Raw genomic sequence first — 22,643 nt, 5'->3', positions numbered from 1 at the left:
AGCTCTTCACCATGGTACCTCCTCCACCACTGTTCCAGGTTCCCTAGCTCCCAGCAGTCTTATCCTAATTATTACTTCTGAACCTTGTACAGTCCAAGTGTTATTTCCTCAGCATTTGAGTCAGATAAGCCTTCTTTCTCACTGCCTGAACAAATGCAGGAGAAAATTGAGGGCATAGTGGTAATATACTCTCTACTCACTGTTCCTGGGAGAAATAATTACAGAGGAAATCTTGTTTAGTCGCTACTGTCCTGGGAAAGAGTATGCTCAGTTCAGATGAAATATTTGGAGAATTTCGTTGCCAAATCCTAACAGGTCTCTCCAGAGCATGAGTGAATCGCTATTTGTCAACAGCCAATAACTGGGTCAAATTCAGACACTTTTTCACAGGAGCAACAAAAGAAGCAAAGGAGATAAATTAGAATGGAATGAAAAGAGACTAAAAAGCTATTTGAGCTCTAACATCTTCTATTAAGAACAGCAGCACGGGGATGGGAAGGTAAGCACTACACTAACCTAGAGGAAAGACTGAATTCTGAAGAGATCTCAGGGGGATTTTTTTTAAACAAAATAGTTCTTTCTGTTGACATTTTATCAGATGAGAGATACATATTTAACACACTTTGAGAGTCGATATGAAATCACGGTAAGACAGCAGGAGTTTTTGGTGGAGTCCTCTGCAGAGTAAGAGATAGAAGGAGCGTCTCCACCTCACTCCCCAGTGACCTCTTTAGCATGTCTCTCACTACCACATTTTCACGGACCATAAATCTTAACCACTTTTTTTCTGCATTGCTCTGCAGCTGGTCTTATCAACTGGTTATACTCAGCTTTGCCACCACACACGTACCCCTGCTAGAAGCTATACGAAATCTGGACACATGCACATCCAGGCTAGTAGTGGAGGATAAGATCCATGACCTTGCCTTAATGAAACTTTACCTGTTGCTTTGGAAAGGGAACCAAAGAAGATTATTTCAAGTTGAGGAGCCTTGAAAGAAACAGGTCCTCAGAAACCATATACTCCAATGTCCACCATGTAGTCAAGTTCATTTAAGTCATAGTCCCAAATGCAGATTTGAATATTGATGTGATGGAGAAAATCACATATCAGAACTTTTTCAGGCAAATGTATTTTATGTTTATTACTTTTAGGAGTTTTTCACCAACCCCCTCCTCAATCACCTCAGCATTTGCACTTCACTCTCTTTTGCTTGCTTCTTCTCTCTTCCCTTTCAAATACACAAACAGAAATCCCAGCATCTATATTCTGATAAGCAAATTGGAGTAATCTTTTCAAATGAAATTTTTATGCTCGTCCTCGCTAGCTCTGTTTCTTCTTTGGTGGCACAAACAAAAAAAAAGAAAACCGTTCCAACATAAGTATGTGATGCTTCTTACTTTTCTGAACTAAGGGAACAAATTTTTCAACGCCATTTGCAATTTTTTATCTTTATGATTATCTGACATAATAGGTAACATATTTGATTATCAACAATATTTGTCTTTTTATAACATCAAACATATTTTGTATATTTTAGTTATCAACACATTATTCTGTTACTTTGTATTTAAAAAATGCAGTGACATGGTGCCAGAAGGGACAGATTTAGCAGCAGGATTTTATTATTGCTTCAAATCAATAAGCAATGTAATAAGACTTTTTAAAATACCCTGCCTTCACAAGAAAAGCTTGTGTCCAGGCAGTGGGAAAATGGCAGAAAGAAGTATTCCTTACAGTGAAATTGCATTTGAAGCTACACAACTAATTGCAACTTTAAAAGTGACAAAGCGAGTTCAGATTTCTAGTCAAAAATATTAACCTATTTTCAGAATCTCAGCTGCTTGCTATTCACAACTGTTCCCTAAAACATAAATATTTCCAATTTGTTTCTTTTTCTGTTTTAAAAAAAGATTCACATTCCTTTGCAGTCTTTAATAATGGTTGCTAGGCTTTTGGACCCAAAAAACATAACCATATTACCATAGCTAGCTGCATGAAGCTAAGTTAAAGACTTTAGTCATGAGTGAACTTCTCAAGAGGTTCGGTTTCCCGTGCATATGAGAAGTTCAGGTTCAAAAATCAAGGGCTGGTGAAAAAAAGTGGAAAAGGACAAAAAGAAATTATGTGTTCTTCCTTTTTTGATTTCTAGACACAGTTATTAGCAACTGTTGGATTTGGACATCAGTGTGGCTGCAAAGTATCCTTGAGTGCTAAGGTATGAACGGAGCTCTGTGAGCTCACCCCCGTGTGGACGTGGCTCTGTTTGGAAGGATGCGCTCCGGCAAACCACAGCTACCAGTGAGGTTGCTGGCACTCCTGACATGTTCACAACTGCTATTCGAGATACTCCATCTTCCAGGAGTCTGAATAAGTGCCCTTTCCACTCTATGTCTACTTGCAGTGCTTGAAAAAGTCATTATAGACTGGCTAGAACAACAGCAGAAATAATACAGCTATTTTAGATGAAGATCCATAGGAGTCTAGTAGAGGTTTTCATGATATGGTTTCTGATATTACAGTTGACACTACATTTTTTATGTGCTGAGACAGCAGTCATTTGGGAAAACAACGGCTAAGCTCAAGGCCTTGGCCTGTCTACTTTGTTTTTTCATTTTTCTAGATACAGGTCTCAAGCTTGCAGTAAGAGAGGTCTCCTTCCCTACCCTGCTGCCAATATAAAACTTTCTCAGGCCCTAACATACAAGTTGTTTGGGGTGAAGCGGGGTGTGCACAGGTTGTGTCTGTACACCCATTTCTAAGTTAAGCTACCTATTGAAGGAAATGATCTAGAGGATAAAAAACATGCGCAGCGCCGACAATGAGCTCTCAGAATAAAAAGAGGTGACATAAAGATTATTTTCCCCTCTTCGTCAGCACTATCTCCAGCTTTATGATTGAGTCACCATTTTTTCTTGCTTTTCTTCTCAACTCTCTTCTTCCTTTTCTTTGGACATGTGGCATTAGACCAGGACTGACTGGATAATGACATTTTCAGGTAGAAAAATAGAGTATCTTTTGTGCTTTGCAGCACGCACAGTATCCCAGGGAACAATGCAACAATATTTTTCATAGACGATTTTTGCATTCCCTTTTCCCCCTGTTATCCTTTTCCCTCTTAGGGACTGTCTGAAACTGCGCCATACGCACAGAGTAATCACGTAGTTCCACATTTCTTTGTTGAGTTGAGGCGTATTTGTTCTAGAAACGTATCCACAAGGGAGAACACCTAACTAAGCAAGCCAAACCTGTATCAGTGAGGTCCTTTCCTGAAACAAGTTTTATGCTGTTGCACAGTAATAAATGCAAAGCCAAAACCAACCCACTCAGACATGGGAAAAAAGGCTACAAAGGATCTTTTCTAAATAAATTCTCATGAAATTGTTTGACCCTGACCTCTCAACTAAATCCACTTCTTGGGAAAGATCTAGCAGCAGTATGACAGATTATGTTCTATTAAAACTGAGTTTATTAATTTTATAATATGCACTGTAACATTTATTGGATAACATGAAGGATTGTAAGAGAATAAAAAGACCTGTTAAGTAAACATCAGGCCATGCTTTCTCTAGTGTTGCCTCTGCTTTTGTTAGCTGGCTTTGAAGCTCGATAGATTTACACGTCCCCATCACAGAGCCTTTCAGCAGCCTACAGGAGACCCAGAAGAGTAAGAAACTACAGATGGTTCTGGACTGCTGCCAATAGCCACCAAAATACACAGTCAATATTTTTCACGTAAATGTTCATCATTACTGTGATACAATAGTTACAGTAACTGTAAAACAATAAATTATTGCTTAGGGAAATGCTAAAGGCTTTATGTGTTATCCCCTCTCCCCAGGAAGCAAATACTTGTGGGATGCAAGTGCTACTGTCATTAAAGAAAGGTTTGGGAAACGCTATCCATAAATAAACTCTTGGTTCCATTTGAATTTCTTAGATTCTGAGATATCACTAGGAGGAGTGTAGGCTAAATGATAAGGTAAAATTATAGTAATAAGAGGTTTGGAAAGCTAGAGAATCTGCTGCAACACTGGAAAGCTATCATTTTCTCTAAATGGTAGTAATCCTTTTTCCTTCTATTCAAGTACTTCTTAAGGTATACAGTCTAAAGGACATAATATTTATAAATTTTATTCATCTTTATAAAATCACTTTTACAAATTATTTCTGTAAAGTTCTTTTATGAATTTATAAGGCCCTGTCTTTGTCCATAGAGAATATCTGTAGTGTTTGGGTGAAACCTATGGCAATTCTCTGGACATGCTCATAAACCGCATTTTTAGTCTCTTGAGAAATTAAAATATCATGTTACATGATAACCATATGACCCCTAATTGGAAGGAACGCCTTCATTTTCAAAAGGTTACTCATATATGAAAAGATACTGCTCTGAACACAAAATCACTTGATGGCACATAATAATATAAAAAATAAGGGAAAGCACACCCAACTTTTACGCTTGACATTTTCCCGGGAAAGTCACAATTCCAAGGCCTTTTCCTGACAGCTCTGCCTGCTGTCACACTACAAGCCCTGTGAACTGTCGGGAAGATGGTTCCTAGGAGTAAGGCAACACCAACCACACTACGGCTTTCATATAAGCATGCTGTCCTCGGGTCCTAAGAAACAAAGGTCAAAACTGAACTGACTGGGAGCTTCCCATCAGAAAGGGTCTCCAATGAAAAAGACAGTTATTCCAAAGCCAAAATATTTTACGGAAGATTTCTTCCTCCCAGATTTTCTGTTTTCTACTACAAAACTTGAAATAAATATTTACAGTTGCCTAGTCCAACCTGATTCTAATGACTCTGGTTTGCAGAAATGACCTGAAATATTAATTTTCAGACGTATTTCCTATTGGGTTATCTTGCCTCTTGGGGACAGCGGATCTGTGGCCTGGATGTCTTTGCAGATCCCTCTCTCTCCTCTAAGCAGGACTTAACGCATGTTTTGGTTGCATCAGGTCGATAAATTAAATCAGGAAACATTTTTATTTAGAAAAGCCGTAGTTTTACTTAGAAACAAAAATAGTGAAACCAAATGTTCCACTGCTTTAAAATAGTTTTAGAATCATTTAATTCCTTGAACACTTTTCGTATGTTAACTTTTATCCTTATTCAGAACTGAAACAAATATTAAGCACTTTCTACAAGACCACGGATACTTACTTATGACATAAAGTTTCGTGCTGTCAGAAGAGGATAACATAAGACTGATCATAAAGCTATCCTTTCAAGTTTCTTGCTTTTCTGGGTTATAATCTGTTAAAATTACATTTTTCAATACTTGTTTTTTTATTACCTTGTGGACCTACTACTATAAAATCATTAAGTTTGTTACTAACCTCGGGGAGGCAAAAGTTTCACTCTGTTTTCTCTAAACCTGTGGTTCAGTTATTCTAGATGTGAAAAAATATTACACATAGACATAATATTTATACATCTATATAGACATGTATATACTCAAACACACAAAAAGTATAGTACTCATGCACTTCTAGATAAAGAAAGAACAAAGGTACATACAACAGCTGAAAAGAACATCCCCTTCCATCACAATATGCATATAAATATTATGGAGAGATAATTATTGTAACAGTGCTACAATTCCATATACCTTACTCTCATAATGTAGGTCTTAAATTTTGCTCATTTGATTTCTTCTTCAAATTTCCAGCCACCTTTGTGGATGCCCCTTCTATGATCTGTGAGCTACACTACATCTTTGAACGTCTACCATGTGCACTATATCGTAGTCAAAGGGAAGAACCTGGCAGATCGAATGCTGCTCCTGTTCACACCTGCTCAGAGGGACAGTGGCTCTCAGATGCAGAAAGGATCCAGAAAACGCCCTGGGCTTGTGAGCACGGATAAATCACCCTACAGCTTTGGACTGCTCTGAATGCAACAGAAGCCTCAAAGGAAGCCTTTGAATGTAAATCTGCCTATCAATACAGCACTCATAACTGATTAAATTAAGCTGAACTGAATCTTTACCATGGTCTCGTCTTTTTCAGAATTTAGAGAAAACAACACTACAGAATGGGATTATACAGACTTGAAATTCCATACATCTCAGTCAAGGTTTAATGCACATGTGCTTCAAATCATGCCCTATTTAACACTTGTGATTACACAGTTGACCAAATTCCCCCCAGCAAATGTTTCCACAACCTCTTCTCGTCACCTCGCAGAAATACACAGCAACATTTTTCTTCTACAGAAGAATCACTTACTCAGCTAGGGATCCTTACAGACAGCTATAATTTCTGCCCCTGCAGCTAAAAAGTAACTCTCTACTTTAAACCAGAAGATTTGGAAGATTTACCATTAAGAAATATATGTACACACTGGAAATCAAAAGAGTTTCAGCTCATTTACTATGAAAAGATAATAAGCTGTGTCCTACCTATGGTGGTAATAACAGTGCCAGCAAAGAAGAAGGAACTTCCCAAGTCCCAGTGACTGATCTGAGTAGATGTGTTTCCTAAAGGTATGATTCCTGCATTTATTGCTGCCACTACTTGCTGCAAGTTTAAAAAGATTTTTGTCAATATTCATGAAACAATGATATTAATATACATTACACAATCACGTATTTAATCCAAGCAATAAACCAGAAAAGGATCAGTGTTGCTCTGCTTGAGTTTTGTCACTCAGGCTACAATTTACTCTTCAGCAGACACCCCAAGCACTTCAGCATGCAGCAGAGCTGTAAACTCCAGACTATTAAGGAGAATGCAAAATCCACAATATCAGTAACAGCATCACCATAGCTAGATGGCAAACACAATTATTTTTACTGTTGCAACTATTTGGCGAGGAAAAATATGCATTAGACAAAGATTTACAATGAGAGTTTCCCAAAATATTCCTCTATTGAGTTAAGCAAGCAAATGCACTTCTTAAAACACAGTCACTTTAAAACTCCAAGAAAAAAATGCCCATGCATTGTTTTGGACCCAATGAACTCCAATTCATTAAAACACTTTTGTAGAACAGATAACTCAAAAATTAAAGATTAACAATTACACTTATGGTTATAAAATTTTCACTATATTAATAAAAAATTCAGAGTCAAATATCAAACATGTATCTAAGTTTATACAACTATATACGTTATAAATGTCGTTCTTGAAAAATTCAGTTCTAGCAGCTAAAATGAACAAGCTTGCCACTAGTGACAGTTTCATAGTCTCGAGAAATATGAAACATTTCCTATTTCACAGTCACCTACTGTAAATTCTGATCACAAAATGTATTCCTGTTTAGTTATATTTGTATTGCAGATATATACCAGTATTTGAGTTAAACAGTACACATAAAGAAAAAGTATTTTTAAACTTGCAATAAATATTTTACGGAATATAAGTTATCTTTTCATTCTGAAACTTTAAAACAGGACTTACTTCATAGTCATGATCCTTATAATAATTGGTGTTTAACAAAAGAACAGAGGAAGCAATACTGCAAAGCTAAAATAAACATTTTAACTAACTAATAGTTTCTGCCTGGCGGGTTGTCCGACAATGATTATGCACACGCAGATACTCAGCCACAGGGCAGAGCAGAATGGTTTTCCCTGTGGGCAGTCTGTTGCAGAGAAACAGTGTTGTGCAGTAGCAGTGATTTTTTCCATCCCAAAATACATTGATAATTTGCAAATGAAAACATTTTTGTTTCTAGACAGTGCCCATGGAATTCAGTTGATCTGGACAGAAATGACAAAAGACCAACGCTGGATTAACCAGGCCATCAATTTTTCATGACAGGATCTCAACTTAAATCCACCATTTCCAGTTTGCCATTTTCAAAGCTCAGATGCACAAAGTAGCCATTTTAAAGTCCACGGCTGCATCTCCGCAGCCACAGGGATCTTGCTGCCACACCTAAGCCGTTTTCAACATCCAGGGCTGTCAGCAGAAGCCAGCTGGGGTATCTTTACATAGACTTGACACTGTTTTATCGTCTATACCTTCAACTGTTTTCATTTTAACTTTTTTTTAAAACACCAGAAAGGCAGACATCGAAGATGGGGAATTTTCAGTCCTACTGAGGAAGGAGAAAGGATGGGGAAAGGGAAAGGGAAGAGAGTTTAATTTGCCTTTGGGTTGGAAGAATAAAGCTTCTTCTACGTTCATACATCACATACAACTTGGCAACAGTCACTACAGCAGCCCTGATACTGACAGGTGTTCACATTACCGTAGGAAGGGACACATCAGACTAAGCAGCAGGTGAAAACCATCCCTTGTATTGATTTTATAATTTACGCAATACAGATATTCCTTTGACTTATAAACCCCAGTGTGCTGCATTATAAAGCCTACTGAATATATTTTGAGTACTGTTTCATTTCAACGGACTAAGAACTTTCACCACAAGTCCTTGTACCTGCAAATGGGAACATGCTCTCCAGTGAGGACATCATATGGTAAAGCACTGGACCAGTATAATTTTATGGGACCGTTCATGTTTTATTACAGTTTATTGTACTGGATGGATGCACTACCCAGAGCGACGCACCTGTTTAGGCAGTCTAGCAAGACCAAGTTTTATACAGATCCAGATGTAAAATGCTTTCAGAGCTTTATATCATGACTACACATTTTTGAAGCCATACGACCTCAACATCTTTAATATGAAAGATGTGCCAATCTAAACTGCTCAAAGATCCATTACAGCTATGCATTTCCTAACTGCACTGTACCTACAGACTTCCAGGAAAAAAGACACAACTTAACCCAAAACTACTCGGTTGGGTCAGACTTACCAAAACACAACACATGGCTACAAAAGACAATTAGCCGCTATTACTATGTCTCTGGTTTTAGCCAACTGCTAATTAGGAAAAGAATCAGGGCAAGTAGGCAAGTGATGCTTTCTCTTCATACAGCCTCCTAGCTTCTGACTAAGCACAGGTTTAGGGACTTTCTGAGTGGGAGGCTGCACCTGCATCATGGTATTCAGATTGGTTTGGGTGGATCATTCTACCATGAATTTATCTAACTACTTTTGGAGCTCACTTGTATTTTGGGAGCCAAGTCATTCTGTGGCAGGAAGTTCTGCAATTTACTTCTGGATCACTGAAAAAACATTTCCCTTTTGAGATTTTTATGTGCTTCAAAGTAATTTTGTAAGTTCTTACATTATGAGAAACACTTGAATAGCAATTTCTTATTTGTCTCCTTCAAGAAATTAATGATCTTATAAACCCATCAGCTGCCTTTTTTCCAAATTAAAGATTCTTTCTTATTAAATAATATATGTACCTACTTAAAGAAATCTGTTGAATATTGTATATAAATAGTTTTTTATTGTCAGTATTTCTCATTGACTTTCTTTGTAACTTTACTGATTTACCTTATCGATAGTTTTACACATAGTTTTAGTCATAAAGGGCCAGATGATGCCTTCTTCATCACCGGGTTATTAAGTTTCCAAACACAGACTATTATGCTTTCTCCTGCACTGTTCCCATGTTTGGGAGGAGCCAGCCTTAAATATTAACAAAGCTGCTGCATTACATTCCTTCAGACTCTTCTGTAAGAGTCTTCCTTACTAACAAGGATGACAGTTAGGTAAGGTTGCTGGTTTACTGAGATCAATACTACTATCTCACAGTCTTCAAATGTTGCCTGCAGATTTTTCAGGAGTGGTAACTGCATTTTCAGTTCTTTGGATCAGAGGACATCTTTTCCTTCTTAGCTTGGTCAGTGCCTATGAGCAGATTCTCATCTAAGACTATTCCCAAGCATAATTTTAAAAGAAAATTATATATAACATAACTCCTAACAGAGGTACATTTCAGGGCACTGATTTCAGGGTAGCATCTTCTTTCTGACTATGACCACTGCACAAACTTACCTGGAATATTGGATATTAACATTTCCTTAGCCCGGAATAAAAACCCAGGCTCATGCAGCTGGTTTCCACTAACTTCACTGAGGGCCAGGATCTCACCCTCAGTGTTCAAATAGCTTGTTATTCATTGTCAGTGCTGTTAGATTCAATTTGCTCTGCCACTTTATTCTTGGTCTTCAGTCTTTTTTCTTGACTGATGCCTTATTACTAGAGCAAACACAACCACTTCATTTGTCACAGGTTTGGCATGTCATTCTTTCCTTCCTTCATAACTTCTTTCTGTCACCTGAGCCTTCGGCTTATCCTAACTTACACAACAGCAATAGTAACTGTGCATTTTGAATCTCAAAACAGTTAGAATCATGAAAACTCTACATAATCAGTGCATTTATCGTAAGTTGCAGCCTGTAAACACTTTGTGTGATCTTAACGTGGGAATTTATTGACTTTTTAAAACTTACTTTACAGTATTAAAGTTTACTGACTGCCTCAGTGGCAATTTTTTTTAGTTTTCCTTATTGTCATTCCATATACAAACTAAATTCTGACTTAAAAACAGTTTCACTTCAGCACTACAGAACCAGCCAGCATTAGAATAGGGATGTGGACAGTTTCAATTCTTAAACTACATAGATTATTTCACTTGCCTTACCTTCTTCCAGAGCGTTTATCTACTAGTTGTTTCACATGAGATGACTGAGGACTGAGCAGAGGAGGGGTCACACATGGCACCCAATCAAGGCCTCCATGTGCAATGATCTTAAGAATAATATTATAGTTACAGTAAAAGTAATAGGTTTTTCACCATTTGCTCTTCTTTAATTGTCTTTATAATGGTGAAAATGTGGGCTTTTTTGATAGTAAAAAGAACTGAGATGAAATTTTCAAATATCTAAAACTTTTAGGAACTTAATTCCCATTTTTTAAGTTATGTGGATTCTTAGGCTAGCTCTGTACTGTATCTTAGGATAGGCATGAGTTGTGTCTGAGTACAAGTCCTAACTTGTACTACATCCAAACTACCTGGCTTTACACCCATATTCAGGAACAAGTTTTAGTAGAGCATCAGAGAAAAGAAGCAGAGAGGCTTGAGGCCAGAGTGGCCAGGCCAGGCATGACCTGCCTTACTTCCAAAAACAGGACCTGAGCTCCACAGACACATAAGCATTGCATTCAGGCTGTACTTTTTTGCTTGAAATCAGAACACTGGGAAAAGGAGAGTTACAATATAAAATCTCATTTTAACTGAATGTCAGCTTTTCATTTCCTATATAATTTAGAAACACTTTCTGGTAAATACATTGCGCAGTTTTGCATTATCACATCCCTGCGTTCATGCAGATATCTGTCCGTAGAGGCCATGCTGAGCTACCCTTGCAGATTAAGACACAGAATTTTGTGACTCTTTTTCTGTCAAAATGAGAGATGAAACAGCCTTTCCAACAGCGCAGTCATTTTGTGAAAACAGAAGACAATTCTCTTAGGTCAGAGACTTCAACCTCTGGTCCTCTGACCCTGCAAGGAGTCAATGGAGATGACTGACAAAAGACGGCCTGTTGGCAATAGAGCGACATTCAGTACGCAGGGGTCTGCAGAGCCACAGGAGCGATACAGAGAGGTTCTAAACTGAGGCGGTTAGCCTCTGGTAGTCTACCACTGTCTCATACAGGGATCGGGCAGAAATGAGCATGTGTCAAGCCAGTCGCCTTAATAGTCATCTCCTTGTTCCACACCACGCTCTTAATACACGCTTTTGTACCGTCTTCCAGTCACTTCATTTTATGAAATGATGTAACACCACACTTCATTACTCTCAGCTTTTCTATCCAAAGATTAAAATAGAAGCACCTTAAATTATGCTTCTGGTAAAATACAGAGCGTGCAGTCTTTCATTACCCAGCTTGTCAGGGGTTAGCTTGTGCTTCCCAGCAATCGTTTAACAAGCGATGTCAAAAAGTCAGCTATGCCTCAAAGTTTCTGGAAACTCATTTTTCAGCCTGGATTTCCTCCTTCGCTGTCCTGCTGCCATTTGACAAGAGCACTCTCTCACTCTCCAGTATAATGATAAATCTCATATGTCCCAGCTACCGCACGAGTCCTGCGTTTTTATTTCAGCTTTGGTTTACAAAGAATGGAAATCCTAGTTCTTTGTTCAGAGGCACACTAGGATGCTTTTAACACTTAGCAAACAACTCTCCAGCCTCCAAAAGCACACGCTTTTGAGCCTTGCTATTGAAAGAGATTGCAATGATGTTTGTGTTATAATTCTGTGACTCCGTGTTTTTCTTTTTAGTTTGTATAACATATGACTGTAATCTGCACTGGAGACTAGTACCCAACACTTTGAAGAACTGAAGAACTCTTTTCACCCTATGTTCACAATCTACTTGAACTAAAAACATGCAGAAACATATTGAAATACATTTCTATTTCTAAATATGCATTACAAACAGACTATGTATATAAATTTTGTGTGTATGCATACATATATATGTATGTATACATGCACGTTCAGGGAAGAGGGCTTTTCTTTGCTTCTTGAGATTAAAGACTGGAAGAATTATGCAGACAGCTGCTCAGTAAAACTGACTTACTAATGAGTCATACCTGCCACTCTTTCTAAGACAAAAGCTGTCATTCAGATGCATTCACGCTAGCTAGGTTCTAGGTCCTATAAAACTCTTCATCTGAAATAAATGTATCCTTTAAGAGCCCCAACACCAGAAGCAGCAAGAACAGTTAGAAACCAACCTGCTTGAACAAAGAAGTGACAAGGGCAGTTAGAATTTATTTACTATTCTCCAAAAAATCTGTGTTGGTCTTGCGCTCATGGCGGATAAAGACTGTGTGCTTAAAAAAAATCCTTTTGGTTTAACCGCCATGTAGAAAATAACAGAAAGAGAGTTGTCCTGTCACTGAAGGGAATCCTCCCAGGCAACAGAAAGTTTGGCAAAAAATTCCCCTCCCTCCAGGAGCTAAGTGCAGAGCCAGAAGAGGGGATCTGGCTGTAAGAGGACAGCAGGAACCAGAGCAACCCTAAGCGAGGAGTGCACACAACCCAGGAGCTTCTGCAGCCCATGTGGACTTGACCACAACAGGTGGGTATCTGTGTGGAGGACAGGTCTGGGTAAGGTTATGATCAAAGGTCTTTCATGGAGATCTTTTATTTAATAAATATTCCTCTGATCTGGAGATACAGGTAGAATTTGGCGGGTTTTACTGTGGAAGGAGTCAATAGTATCTGAACGTTTATTTCTGACAAGAGTGAAGCAGAAAGCAAATACTGGGGTGAAAACTAGACTTACAGACTCAGCCAGAGGAAAAGAGAAACAGGACCTTACTGTACCAGTTAGGACTACGAGTATACTTAAAGTTAAGAACACATAAGCTCGAGTGCTTTGATGGGCAGACACCTTACTAAGGACAGACATACGCAGAAGGTAGCAACACAAACTACAGTTCCTGCGCTTCATGTTTTAACTACTTTAAAACTCATTCATTTCATGTTGCTTTGAAAACACCAACAGTCACAACCAATTTGTCACAAGCTTCATGTCTGACATGCAGACAGTACATTAAACAACTGATGCAATGGTATTGTGGATCCCCAGATAAATAAATAAAATATGCTGCAGCATCAACTGCTTTTATGCTGGTCTATCAATCTTTTCAAGGCTTTAAGGTTTATGAAGTATAAACACCTGCTGCTTCCAGGTTAGCATCCAGACGTGGGATGGTTCCTGCTTCCTTTTGGAGGGGCTGGAAGGAATTGCAAAAGGGAGAGACTAAGAATATTTAGCGTGTAAACTGGTACATTCAAACTCCTTCAAAAAGTTCCTGCTTAGAGGACCCGTAAGCTACAGCTCACAGGACTGAGAATGTCTATAAATGTTGTGATTCAAAGAATGACTAAAATTTGATTCAAGCTTAATAGGCTTAGCTAATAAATTTTAAATTTTTTTAAATAAATTTCAGATTTGTCTGAAAACAAGATCTTTGCATCTCTGTGATTTATTCTCTCCAAAAATGATACAGCAAGCTTAAATACCTTCTAATCTCTGGGAGAGAAAGAAGGATTTACACTTCTTTATTTTAACAGTTTTCTACATAATCAGAGAGGCTGCGGCTCAAGGAGCTTATCTGGCTGAAATAAAACAACATATTCCTGAGAATGCAGCAAAATTAGTTTCTTGGGTCTACAATGCAAGTTGTAAGAAACCCTATGAAAAAGACACAAAATCAGCTACTGGTGGAGGTGCAACTTAATGTAGCTAGCTACCTTGAACTATAAAAATGAAGCCACAGAAACCACATATTTTAAAGTAAAATATTTTTACAAGAAATTAATCACATAAGAAGCCATGATGACATTCTGGTGATGCCAGTTTGATGACAGAAGCACTGCTTCCATGTCATTCATAACTGTGTCAGGCTTTCCTCAAGAGAGATAAAGAAAAAACCACATTTTTCCTCAAGGGAGATAAAAAGAAAACAAATTTTGGTCTCATTCACAGTCTGAGAGATGAATGCAAAGAAAAGGGAGAATGCAGCTGACGCAAATGTAAGATGAAAACAGGCATGGGACATGACTGTGGATGCCAGCACAGAGAGCTGTTCTCCGCATGTTAACCACAAGCCCAGCAGAACCCAAGGAGATCAACTTGTGGGATCAAGGTCAATTCAGCTAATACTGGTGGTTCATTAATTCTTTTTTTTTGTTTTAAATGCAAGCACATTTTTGTGGGCATTCAGTTTTCAGAAGAATCCACATACCCTGAAAGGGGCTGGACTTAAAACTCTACAAGAGTCCTTTATTGCTGAGACAGCTTGGTGCAGCACCCTGAAAACTTGTTCAGATTTCGAAATGAAGGCTTTATAAGGCAAAAATTACCACTTGGAACGCATTAAAAGATTGTGCTGTTTAGTGTGATATTATTTTTTCCACTTGTTAGGGTTTACAGAATAAATATATTTGAAGGATGTTTCTGTTAAAGAAACCAGAAATGAGGTATGTTCTGTTATTAAGTTTCAGTGTACCACTACTTGAAAACTCTTTATTAAGTTTCAGAATTAACTCTCTAAGATAACTAAAATAATTCACACCAGCTTGCTGGGACACTCTAGATATTCAAAACAATATAACTGAAATTTCTCTTCTTTTCAGTTTTTGTATGCAAAAATTATAAACTTTTGTATGCAAAAATAATACATTAAACAACTCAATGCTTGGGGATTTAAAGGATTTTTTTTTTCATTTTGGTTTATAAAGGTCAACACTAAAACAAATAACTGCTGAGCAATACATAATTAGGTGATATTTACATAAAAAGCTCTTCTCTTTTTTTAAATCAGCTTTCTCTTTGGCAGCCAGACAAATATTTGTCTCTCATTGCCAAGACATCCCACAATGCGCAATACTGGTCACATCCTTACCTCCTAGGAACAACATGAGTTCTGGGGGGCGGAAAGCAAATTCATTTTCCCCCTGTAGAGGAATGGGGTGTATGAAGCCACAATAATGACAATTTTGCAAGGTTGTTGGATATCATATTCAGTCAGGCTCACCTGTCCCCAGAGACAAACTCTTAACCCCAAGAGATGTCATGAAGGTATATGCATGTATTTGATGGCTGCGCAGCACTGCAGGATGACATACATGCAACCTGAACATCAGCAATGTAACCTAAGGTATCTTTACATTTGCTATGATGGACAGGTGCATAAATACAGCAGGAGACTTTTCTAGGTACTTGGCAATACACTTTGTGCATCTGAGTTTGGAAACTGTCTCCAACATTTTCAAATGTTTAGCGGCAAGCTTACTATAGGGAACAGTCAACACACCAAAAGAGAACTAGAACCAGATTGAAGTAATTAGAGATACATGTTCTCTAATTAGGTAATTTTTTTTCATTCTTTAATGCTTATTGTTATTTGTGTGTGTATAGCTGGATTACTCCCAGGTTTCTATCAGCTTCTGCCCACAAAAAGCTCAGTGGTGGGGAAAAAACCCATTCCATGCGAGATGTAAAAAATCCCTAGTGTAAATGAAGATCAGGTTTATATATTTTGTCACATATACATAAAATCCACACAGTCTGAACTACGTTTACTCTTTTATTCTGTCACCTGGCAGTTACTTTGCATTGCACAGCAGGGCCAGGTTGAGAGCAGGCATGGACAGAGAAACCAAAACACCATCCATGATGAATTGTCAATTCTTCTTCTTCTTCCAAAAGAAGGAATAGTAGCAAAGTGTCTGGCCACATCCCTTTCTACAGCTTTATAATGTATTAGATATTACATATAACCTTCACCAAACCAATGCTTTCTCATCTGTTAATAACTGAGATCCTTTCAAGATCTTCCAACTGAAACTTTAAAAACCAAAGTTTAACATCAGGCCGTGCACAGCTTGCTGGTCTGTCGTATCCTGATTAGACTCACCAAGGTAGTCCTCGTACGTTCACAAGCTTGCCTCCTGGGATATTTCTTTACTTGTTGATTTAGACATACCACCACCGACTGCTGTGCACTGCCCACCTCAGCACTGTTGTGTACAGCACGCAGAGATCCACTTAATATTGTCGTTAATACTGGCTTGAGGCTACAGCAAAAGGAGTTGAAATTGCCTGGGAAAAATGGCCTCTTGGGTGTACAGATACGCTCTGCCTGACTTCTGCACATTTTAGGTATGGTACTAAATCGAAGTGCTCACGAAATATCAAGAAAATGAGGTACCTGGAGGCAGGTCTCAGGGTCATACATTGCTGCTGTTCGTTGCAGGTGTATTTTATTATCGTGAGGCAACAAGTAACTGAAGTGGTTTAGACTGAAAGAGATTTGCAACACTGGACCATGGAAGTCCGAGACGGAGAAGGTCGTGAAGACCACCTCTTTGTCAACACGAACAGTGCTGCTGGACTGGGCTGAAGAGTTATGAGGAAAACCCAGGTCATTTTTCGGAGGCAGCTGAGGCTACTTGGCTGTCACCATCGGAGCACTCTATTTCATTAACTTTGCACATTTTCTATGCTGCATAGCAGCTCTCCATGGCCCCATGTTTCACGTGTATATAAAACATATAAACTCTGCAAAAGTATAATTCTCACTGCGCACACCTAGCGGAGCCACACATCAATGTGAAAATACATAGTTTCAGGAATTCGAAACCGAGGGAATAAAGCTGTGCGTGCTGAAAAGTTGGCAACAGTATATACTGTTGTGCCAGGAAGGTTTTGGTGATTGGCGAGACAAAATAAGGATGGAGAAGACCGGAAGGGAAAATTCCCTATCCTGTGTGCATTTATAGAAGCACACAACTCTGTGTTGTAATGTGCTCTGTGGCAAAGGGAAGATTTTAGCAAAGGTGATGGAAACTAGATGGCCCCTGGGTGCTAGCGAACTAGACCTTAATTCCACTTGTAGCATTCCTTTTAGCTGAATTTGTGCTCTGAAACTTGTCTCCCTGCACATTGTACTGTCAGTTAGCAGTCTTGCAATAGTCAAGCCTGCTTCAGAATAAGGATTAAATGGCAGATCAGAAGTTGTGAAGATTGAAAAAGCCTGGCATGATAAGCACCTTGAGCAATGACTAGCATGAACCAGAGCCAAACCAGTTTCTGGAATCCCAGAACACTAAGTTCAAAAGGAAAAGTTTATAATGGATTTCATCATAGTTTGATTCAAGGTAAATACTTGATTAAAGAAGACATTACAGTCTATAAGCTCTGTAATTTTCTTCACACACACTAATCATTCCAGCTTCCTACTACACTAGTACGTATTAATTTTCAGTTTTATAGCTTTCAGTGAATTCTTACATATCATTTACTTTTTCCTCACACGCACTATTTATTTTTATTCATTCAGACATCCAATGAAAACTGAAGAAACACTGCATTATATTGTAATAGCAGTCAAACATAAACCCAGAGAGACAAAATGTATTCCAGTAATTTAGCTTCTGTGACAAAGTGGTAAGTAGGGAAGAAATAAGACCCCATGGTTAGGGTAGCAGCCTAGACTTGGAAAAATGGATCTGAGACTCTGCTTTACCACTGATTTCCTACTGTACTTCAGGCAAGTCACTTAATTCCTGACCCTTAAACAACTTGTAATTTGTTATCACTTACTCTGCGTAAAGAAAGGCACCCAAATGCACTTGTAGGACGAGGCTCCCTATGCCTCAGCTCTACTCCTATAAAAGGAGCGTAACAGCACGTTCCTACCTCCACATCGTGGTGTTCTTCTTCGTGGAGAAGCAGAAGGGAAGAAGGAGAAACTAAGTTTTCCATTTACCCCAGCAACAAGCAGAGCAAACTCTTCCCACAACCATCTCTCATCCACGTGCTGTGGGAGGCTGTGTCACCCCCCCCATGCTTCGCGAGCCTGTGTCTTTCTGGTCATGCCAAGACCGCTAGCGAAGATGGGAGCTAATGCTGATACGGGTATCTGTGCTCTGGTAATTGTACTGAAACTGTCACTTATTTTACGCAGAACATCAAATGGGCATTGAATGCTGATGAAGTGGTTCTTTATCACCAATCTGTGCTTCTGGGTAGGGAATCATAAACGCTAAAACATCTAAGTACTCCAGAGCAAATTTCAACAGTTTTTGTCTTAAGGACCATCTCATAGATGATGTAAGATAATATTGCCTCAAAATTTGTTTTTATCTTCACAAGTATAGGATCTGACCTAAAAATTTCATATGGGGATATTTATACTACCTGCAAGAGACTGTTTTAATCAAAATGTGCATGTATATTTCTCCGAAAGATTATCTCACATTCTGCTGGTAAAACCACTGAAAGGTAGTTATTACACAGCATCAAAATTCGTATCGACAGCACCTCCTCAGGCATGCCTAGTCAGGACACATGGAGATAGGAACTGCCTGACAGTCATTTAAAGGGTGGCAGTTTTGGAACACATTTGAGCAACAAGGCAGGGGAGAAGTCACAAAATACAAGACATTTTCCCAGTTTGCCTTTAAAATTCAGAAGTAGCGTGCCATAAAAATAACTCGGTACATCAGAGCTCTGCATTTAAAACTGCAAAAAAACAGGTGTCCATGCTGATGCTCAAGGCAGAGTGGTCTAGAGAGGTACAATCAACTTCTAAACTCCCAGCCAGATCTGCTGTCAAAAACCACCTCCAGAAAGCTTTGCTGCCACGCAGCTGGCATGCTCCAGAGCTCGTGCTAGCCAGGGTCTGGATGCCCACCACCCTCTCCTGCTCTCTGGTGTCCCATCTCAGGCTCTGCAGACCCAGACAGCCCCACGGCTACTGTTAATGAAGGGGTCAATCCTTGCCAACTCTTGGCTGTTCACTCCAGCCTCCCGTTTCATGGTCTCATCTCCAGAACTGACATTATTTGACAGCCCCTTCCTGTTCCCTGCAGTGCCACTGGATATTCATAAGAACATGGAAACATGGGATTTAAGTTGGAGAGGGCCCCATAAGGCTCTGGATCTAGTTCTGTGCTAGTGCAAATAAATATTTCCGATGGTTCTGAGGCAGGTGACCTGCAAGGGTAAACTCATGTTAGCAGGAACACACCGATGTACATCAGTTGTGGATGTGCCTTTAAGAAGCGGAGAAAATTGGGATTTAAGATCAAAATAGCAAATCCGTGGTACTTTCCTCTACTTAAAACAAAATCAATAAAAAGAAACATACAGCTGGAAGGAAAGCTAGCTTGATACAATCACGGTAAATTAGAAGTCCTTTAAGGCAAGGGATGGTGTATCTTCTTCCTCAGAATTAGGCATTTCGAATATTGACAGACCCAGTGAGGCACAATCAATATATCAATTCCTTTGTGAACTATTAATTATATATATTGCTGATGAATAATCATTTAATTAGCATAATGGGAAGCTTCAGTGAAAAGGCTGTCTACCAAGCATACTGGACCTAAAAATAGCAATAGCTTTTCAACCATGAGGCTTTGCATGAAAACGCTATTGCTCAACTTCTGGTCTTAACACTTGTTACATCGCTCGGCCAATACAGAGCTTTGCTAATAAAGTTTTTCCCCTTTATCACAGCAGTGCTGCCATATATAATTTGTTCCTCTAAGGCACGGTGACAAGGGTTTGGTATGGATTACCTGAATCAGTTCATCAAGCTCTGTTGCATTCACACAGGAATGCTGAGATACAAACGTCTGCTTCTGAATCACAATGGTGGTTCTCTGGGAGGTCTCATGAGGCTGCTCCAGGGCTTTAAATACTGTTGCTCCAATTATTAAATACACGACTACCACCAGAAAAATTGTTGAGACTGTCTTCCATTTCATAACATTAATAGCCGAATCACTTTCCTCCCGTGAAGAGAGCACGGTAGGCTTGGTGGAAAATGATAATCTTGGTTTGGAGTTCTGCGTGGCCGATTTGGGATCCAGCAAGTCAGGTGCCGCCACTGGCAAAACAGAAAAAGAAAGTTAATTTTTACAGTGCCGCTCAGATTTCGTGGAGTGAACTTCTTGCCAAGAGATTACAGAAATTCTGTGGCTTCCAACTGGAATTCTTAACCTGTTGAATCTTTCACATAAACCCCATGCCACGTTACAACGAAGCTGCTGCTCTGGGTAGTATTATCCACTTTACACACATTTGCAACATTTTCTATATGCGTCTGTCCCCTTCTGATGTTCGATCATTTCATAAACACAGATTTCCCCTACGCTCTTGCATTTAAATTAGTGTAAGGTGGTATTTTGCTGCAGAGATTCTTTACATCCGCTGCGCTCTTAAGCCCTGCTAAGCAGCTTTCCAGCTGTGTTGTACCGCAGCATTACAGAGGTAGCAGAAAAATACAGATCCTTTCTCTCCCCTATTTTGTCCTGCGCTCCGACAAATGCTCTCAGAACAGTCGCACGATCACTTCCGAACTCCCCAGACACAACCATCAAAACAATACATTGCTCGTCATACCTGCCTTAAAGCGTCAACTGTGTACCGATTACGCCTTTCAGAAAATACCGGTAAAACATCTGTGTACTTACTGGAAAAGTCGCCCATTTGTTAAGGCGTGTATTTTTATCTACAGCTACAAAAACCCACCGGGTTCGGAAAAGAGCAGCTGAGTGTGTTATCAAGTATCTCCACAACTCATGTGACTACCAGCAACTACACGGGCACTGAAAAAAAATCCGCCACATCAAGTGCAGGTAAAGGTCTCCTGTGGGAAGATGGCCCCAGCAGCTGAGCGCACCAGCTATATTTAAATTGTTTTGAATTGCAAGTACATTTCGCACGGCCGCGACACCGCTTCCAGCTGCCGGTGGGAAAAGCCCAGACCTAAATCGAGAGGAAAGTCTCCCTCCGGACGGCGGAGGTGGGACACGTCCCCAGCACGGGTGGCGGGGGCACCCGCCGGGCTCAGGCACGCACCTCGGCGCCGGGAGACGGGGCCAGGAGGGCGAGAGGCAGCCCCTCGCCCGGGCCGAGCGCGGACCCGGGGCAGCCCGCGGGCTGGGCGCCGCGCACCCCACGCGCGCCGCGGTCACGCCTCCCACGCCCACGCCTGCCCCACGCCCCGCGGGCAGGCGGGGGGCGGCCGCGCTCCCCCCGCGCCCCGCATCTCGGCGGGGGGACGCCCCTCCCCGCCGCCTTCCCCTCTCCCGTGGCGGCCCCCGCGACCCTCCGAGCCCCCGAGGACGCTGCCGGGGGCCGCGGCGCTGCCGGCCGGGGCCGCTCCCCTGCCGGCCGGCCCCGCCGCTCTCGCCGCCCGCCCGCCCGGGGCAGCGCCGACCCGCCGGGGCCGCCGGCGGCGAACAAAGGAGCGGGCACCGGGCACCGCCGCTCCGCCGCCGGCCCCGCCGCCCCCTCCCCGCGGCCGGTGCAATGCGCCGGGGGATGCCGGCGGCCCCGAGGGGCGCAGCCCCGGTGCGGCGGGCAGCGACGGGCGAGCCCCGAGCCGCCGCCGGCGGGGATGCTCCGCGTCGGGGAGCGGCGCGGGGGCGAGGCGGCCGGCGGCGGGGCCGGGGCGCGGCGCGGAGCGGGGCCGGGAAGGGAAGGAAAGGAAAGGAAAGGAAGGGAAGGGAAGGGAAGGAAGGGCAGGCAGCCAGGCGAGGTACAAAGGGGCCCGGGCCGCCGCGCCGCGGGGAGCATCCCGGGATCCCCCCCGCGCCCGGGCGCGGGGGAAGCAGGGGCGCATGCAGCATCCGCAGGGCTGGGAGCGGGGAGGCACGCCATTGTGCTCGTACTCACTTCTTATTTACCGACCCGGTGCCCTCTCCTCGCTCCACGGGCAGGCATTTTTTCAGGGCTTGGGTAGACACAGTTAGAGCAAATTAAAAAAATTAAAAAAAAAAATTAAAAAAAGAAAATAAAGGAAGGAGCAGACCGAGAGGAAGAGGCTGATGGATGGGTCTGGAGGAGAGGGAGCGGCAGGGGCGGGCGGGCTGGCAGCGCGGATCCCGCCGGCTCCCCCCGGCCCCGGGGCGTGCGAGGTGCCTCACGTCGCGCATCGCGCATCGCACATCGCGGCGTGTGTGTGCGTGTGTGTGCGAGAGCGTGTGAGTGTGCCCGTGTGCGTGCCTGTGTCTGTGTGTGTGTGTGTGTGTGTGCGTGTCCGTGCGTGCTCCGGTGCGCGGGGCGTGCGGAGCAGCCCGAGCCCGGCGATGCCTTTTGTGGGGCGGCGGGCACCCGCGCCGCGGGTTCCCCCCCCGCCCCTCCGCGCCCCCTTCCGCGCCCCCCGCCGGCGGGGGGGGAGGGGGCAGCGCCACGCCGCTCCCCGCCGCTCCCCGCCGCTCCCGGCCCGCC

At 41.6% G+C, this 22,643-nt stretch overlaps 1 protein-coding gene across 1 annotated transcript in view; it reads right to left on the bottom strand.

The window, feature by feature from the left end:
* The window catches only part of KCNK2 (potassium two pore domain channel subfamily K member 2), a 109,286-nt gene that overhangs the window by 56,616 nt on the left and 30,027 nt on the right, over nucleotides 1–22,643 (bottom strand). Inside the window, exons 3-4 of the mRNA XM_072858354.1 lie at nucleotides 19,985–20,295; nucleotides 6,413–6,530 (exon numbers count right to left, since the gene is read on the bottom strand). Coding sequence (XP_072714455.1) covers nucleotides 6,413–6,530; nucleotides 19,985–20,295 — 429 coding nt within the window. The remainder of the gene's footprint in view (nucleotides 1–6,412; nucleotides 6,531–19,984; nucleotides 20,296–22,643) is intronic.

The sequence above is a fragment of the Ciconia boyciana genome, chromosome 3 (genome assembly GCF_034638445.1).
Source record: "Ciconia boyciana chromosome 3, ASM3463844v1, whole genome shotgun sequence".
Taxonomy (NCBI): domain Eukaryota; kingdom Metazoa; phylum Chordata; class Aves; order Ciconiiformes; family Ciconiidae; genus Ciconia; species Ciconia boyciana.
This window is presented reverse-complemented; position numbering and strand designations above follow the sequence as displayed.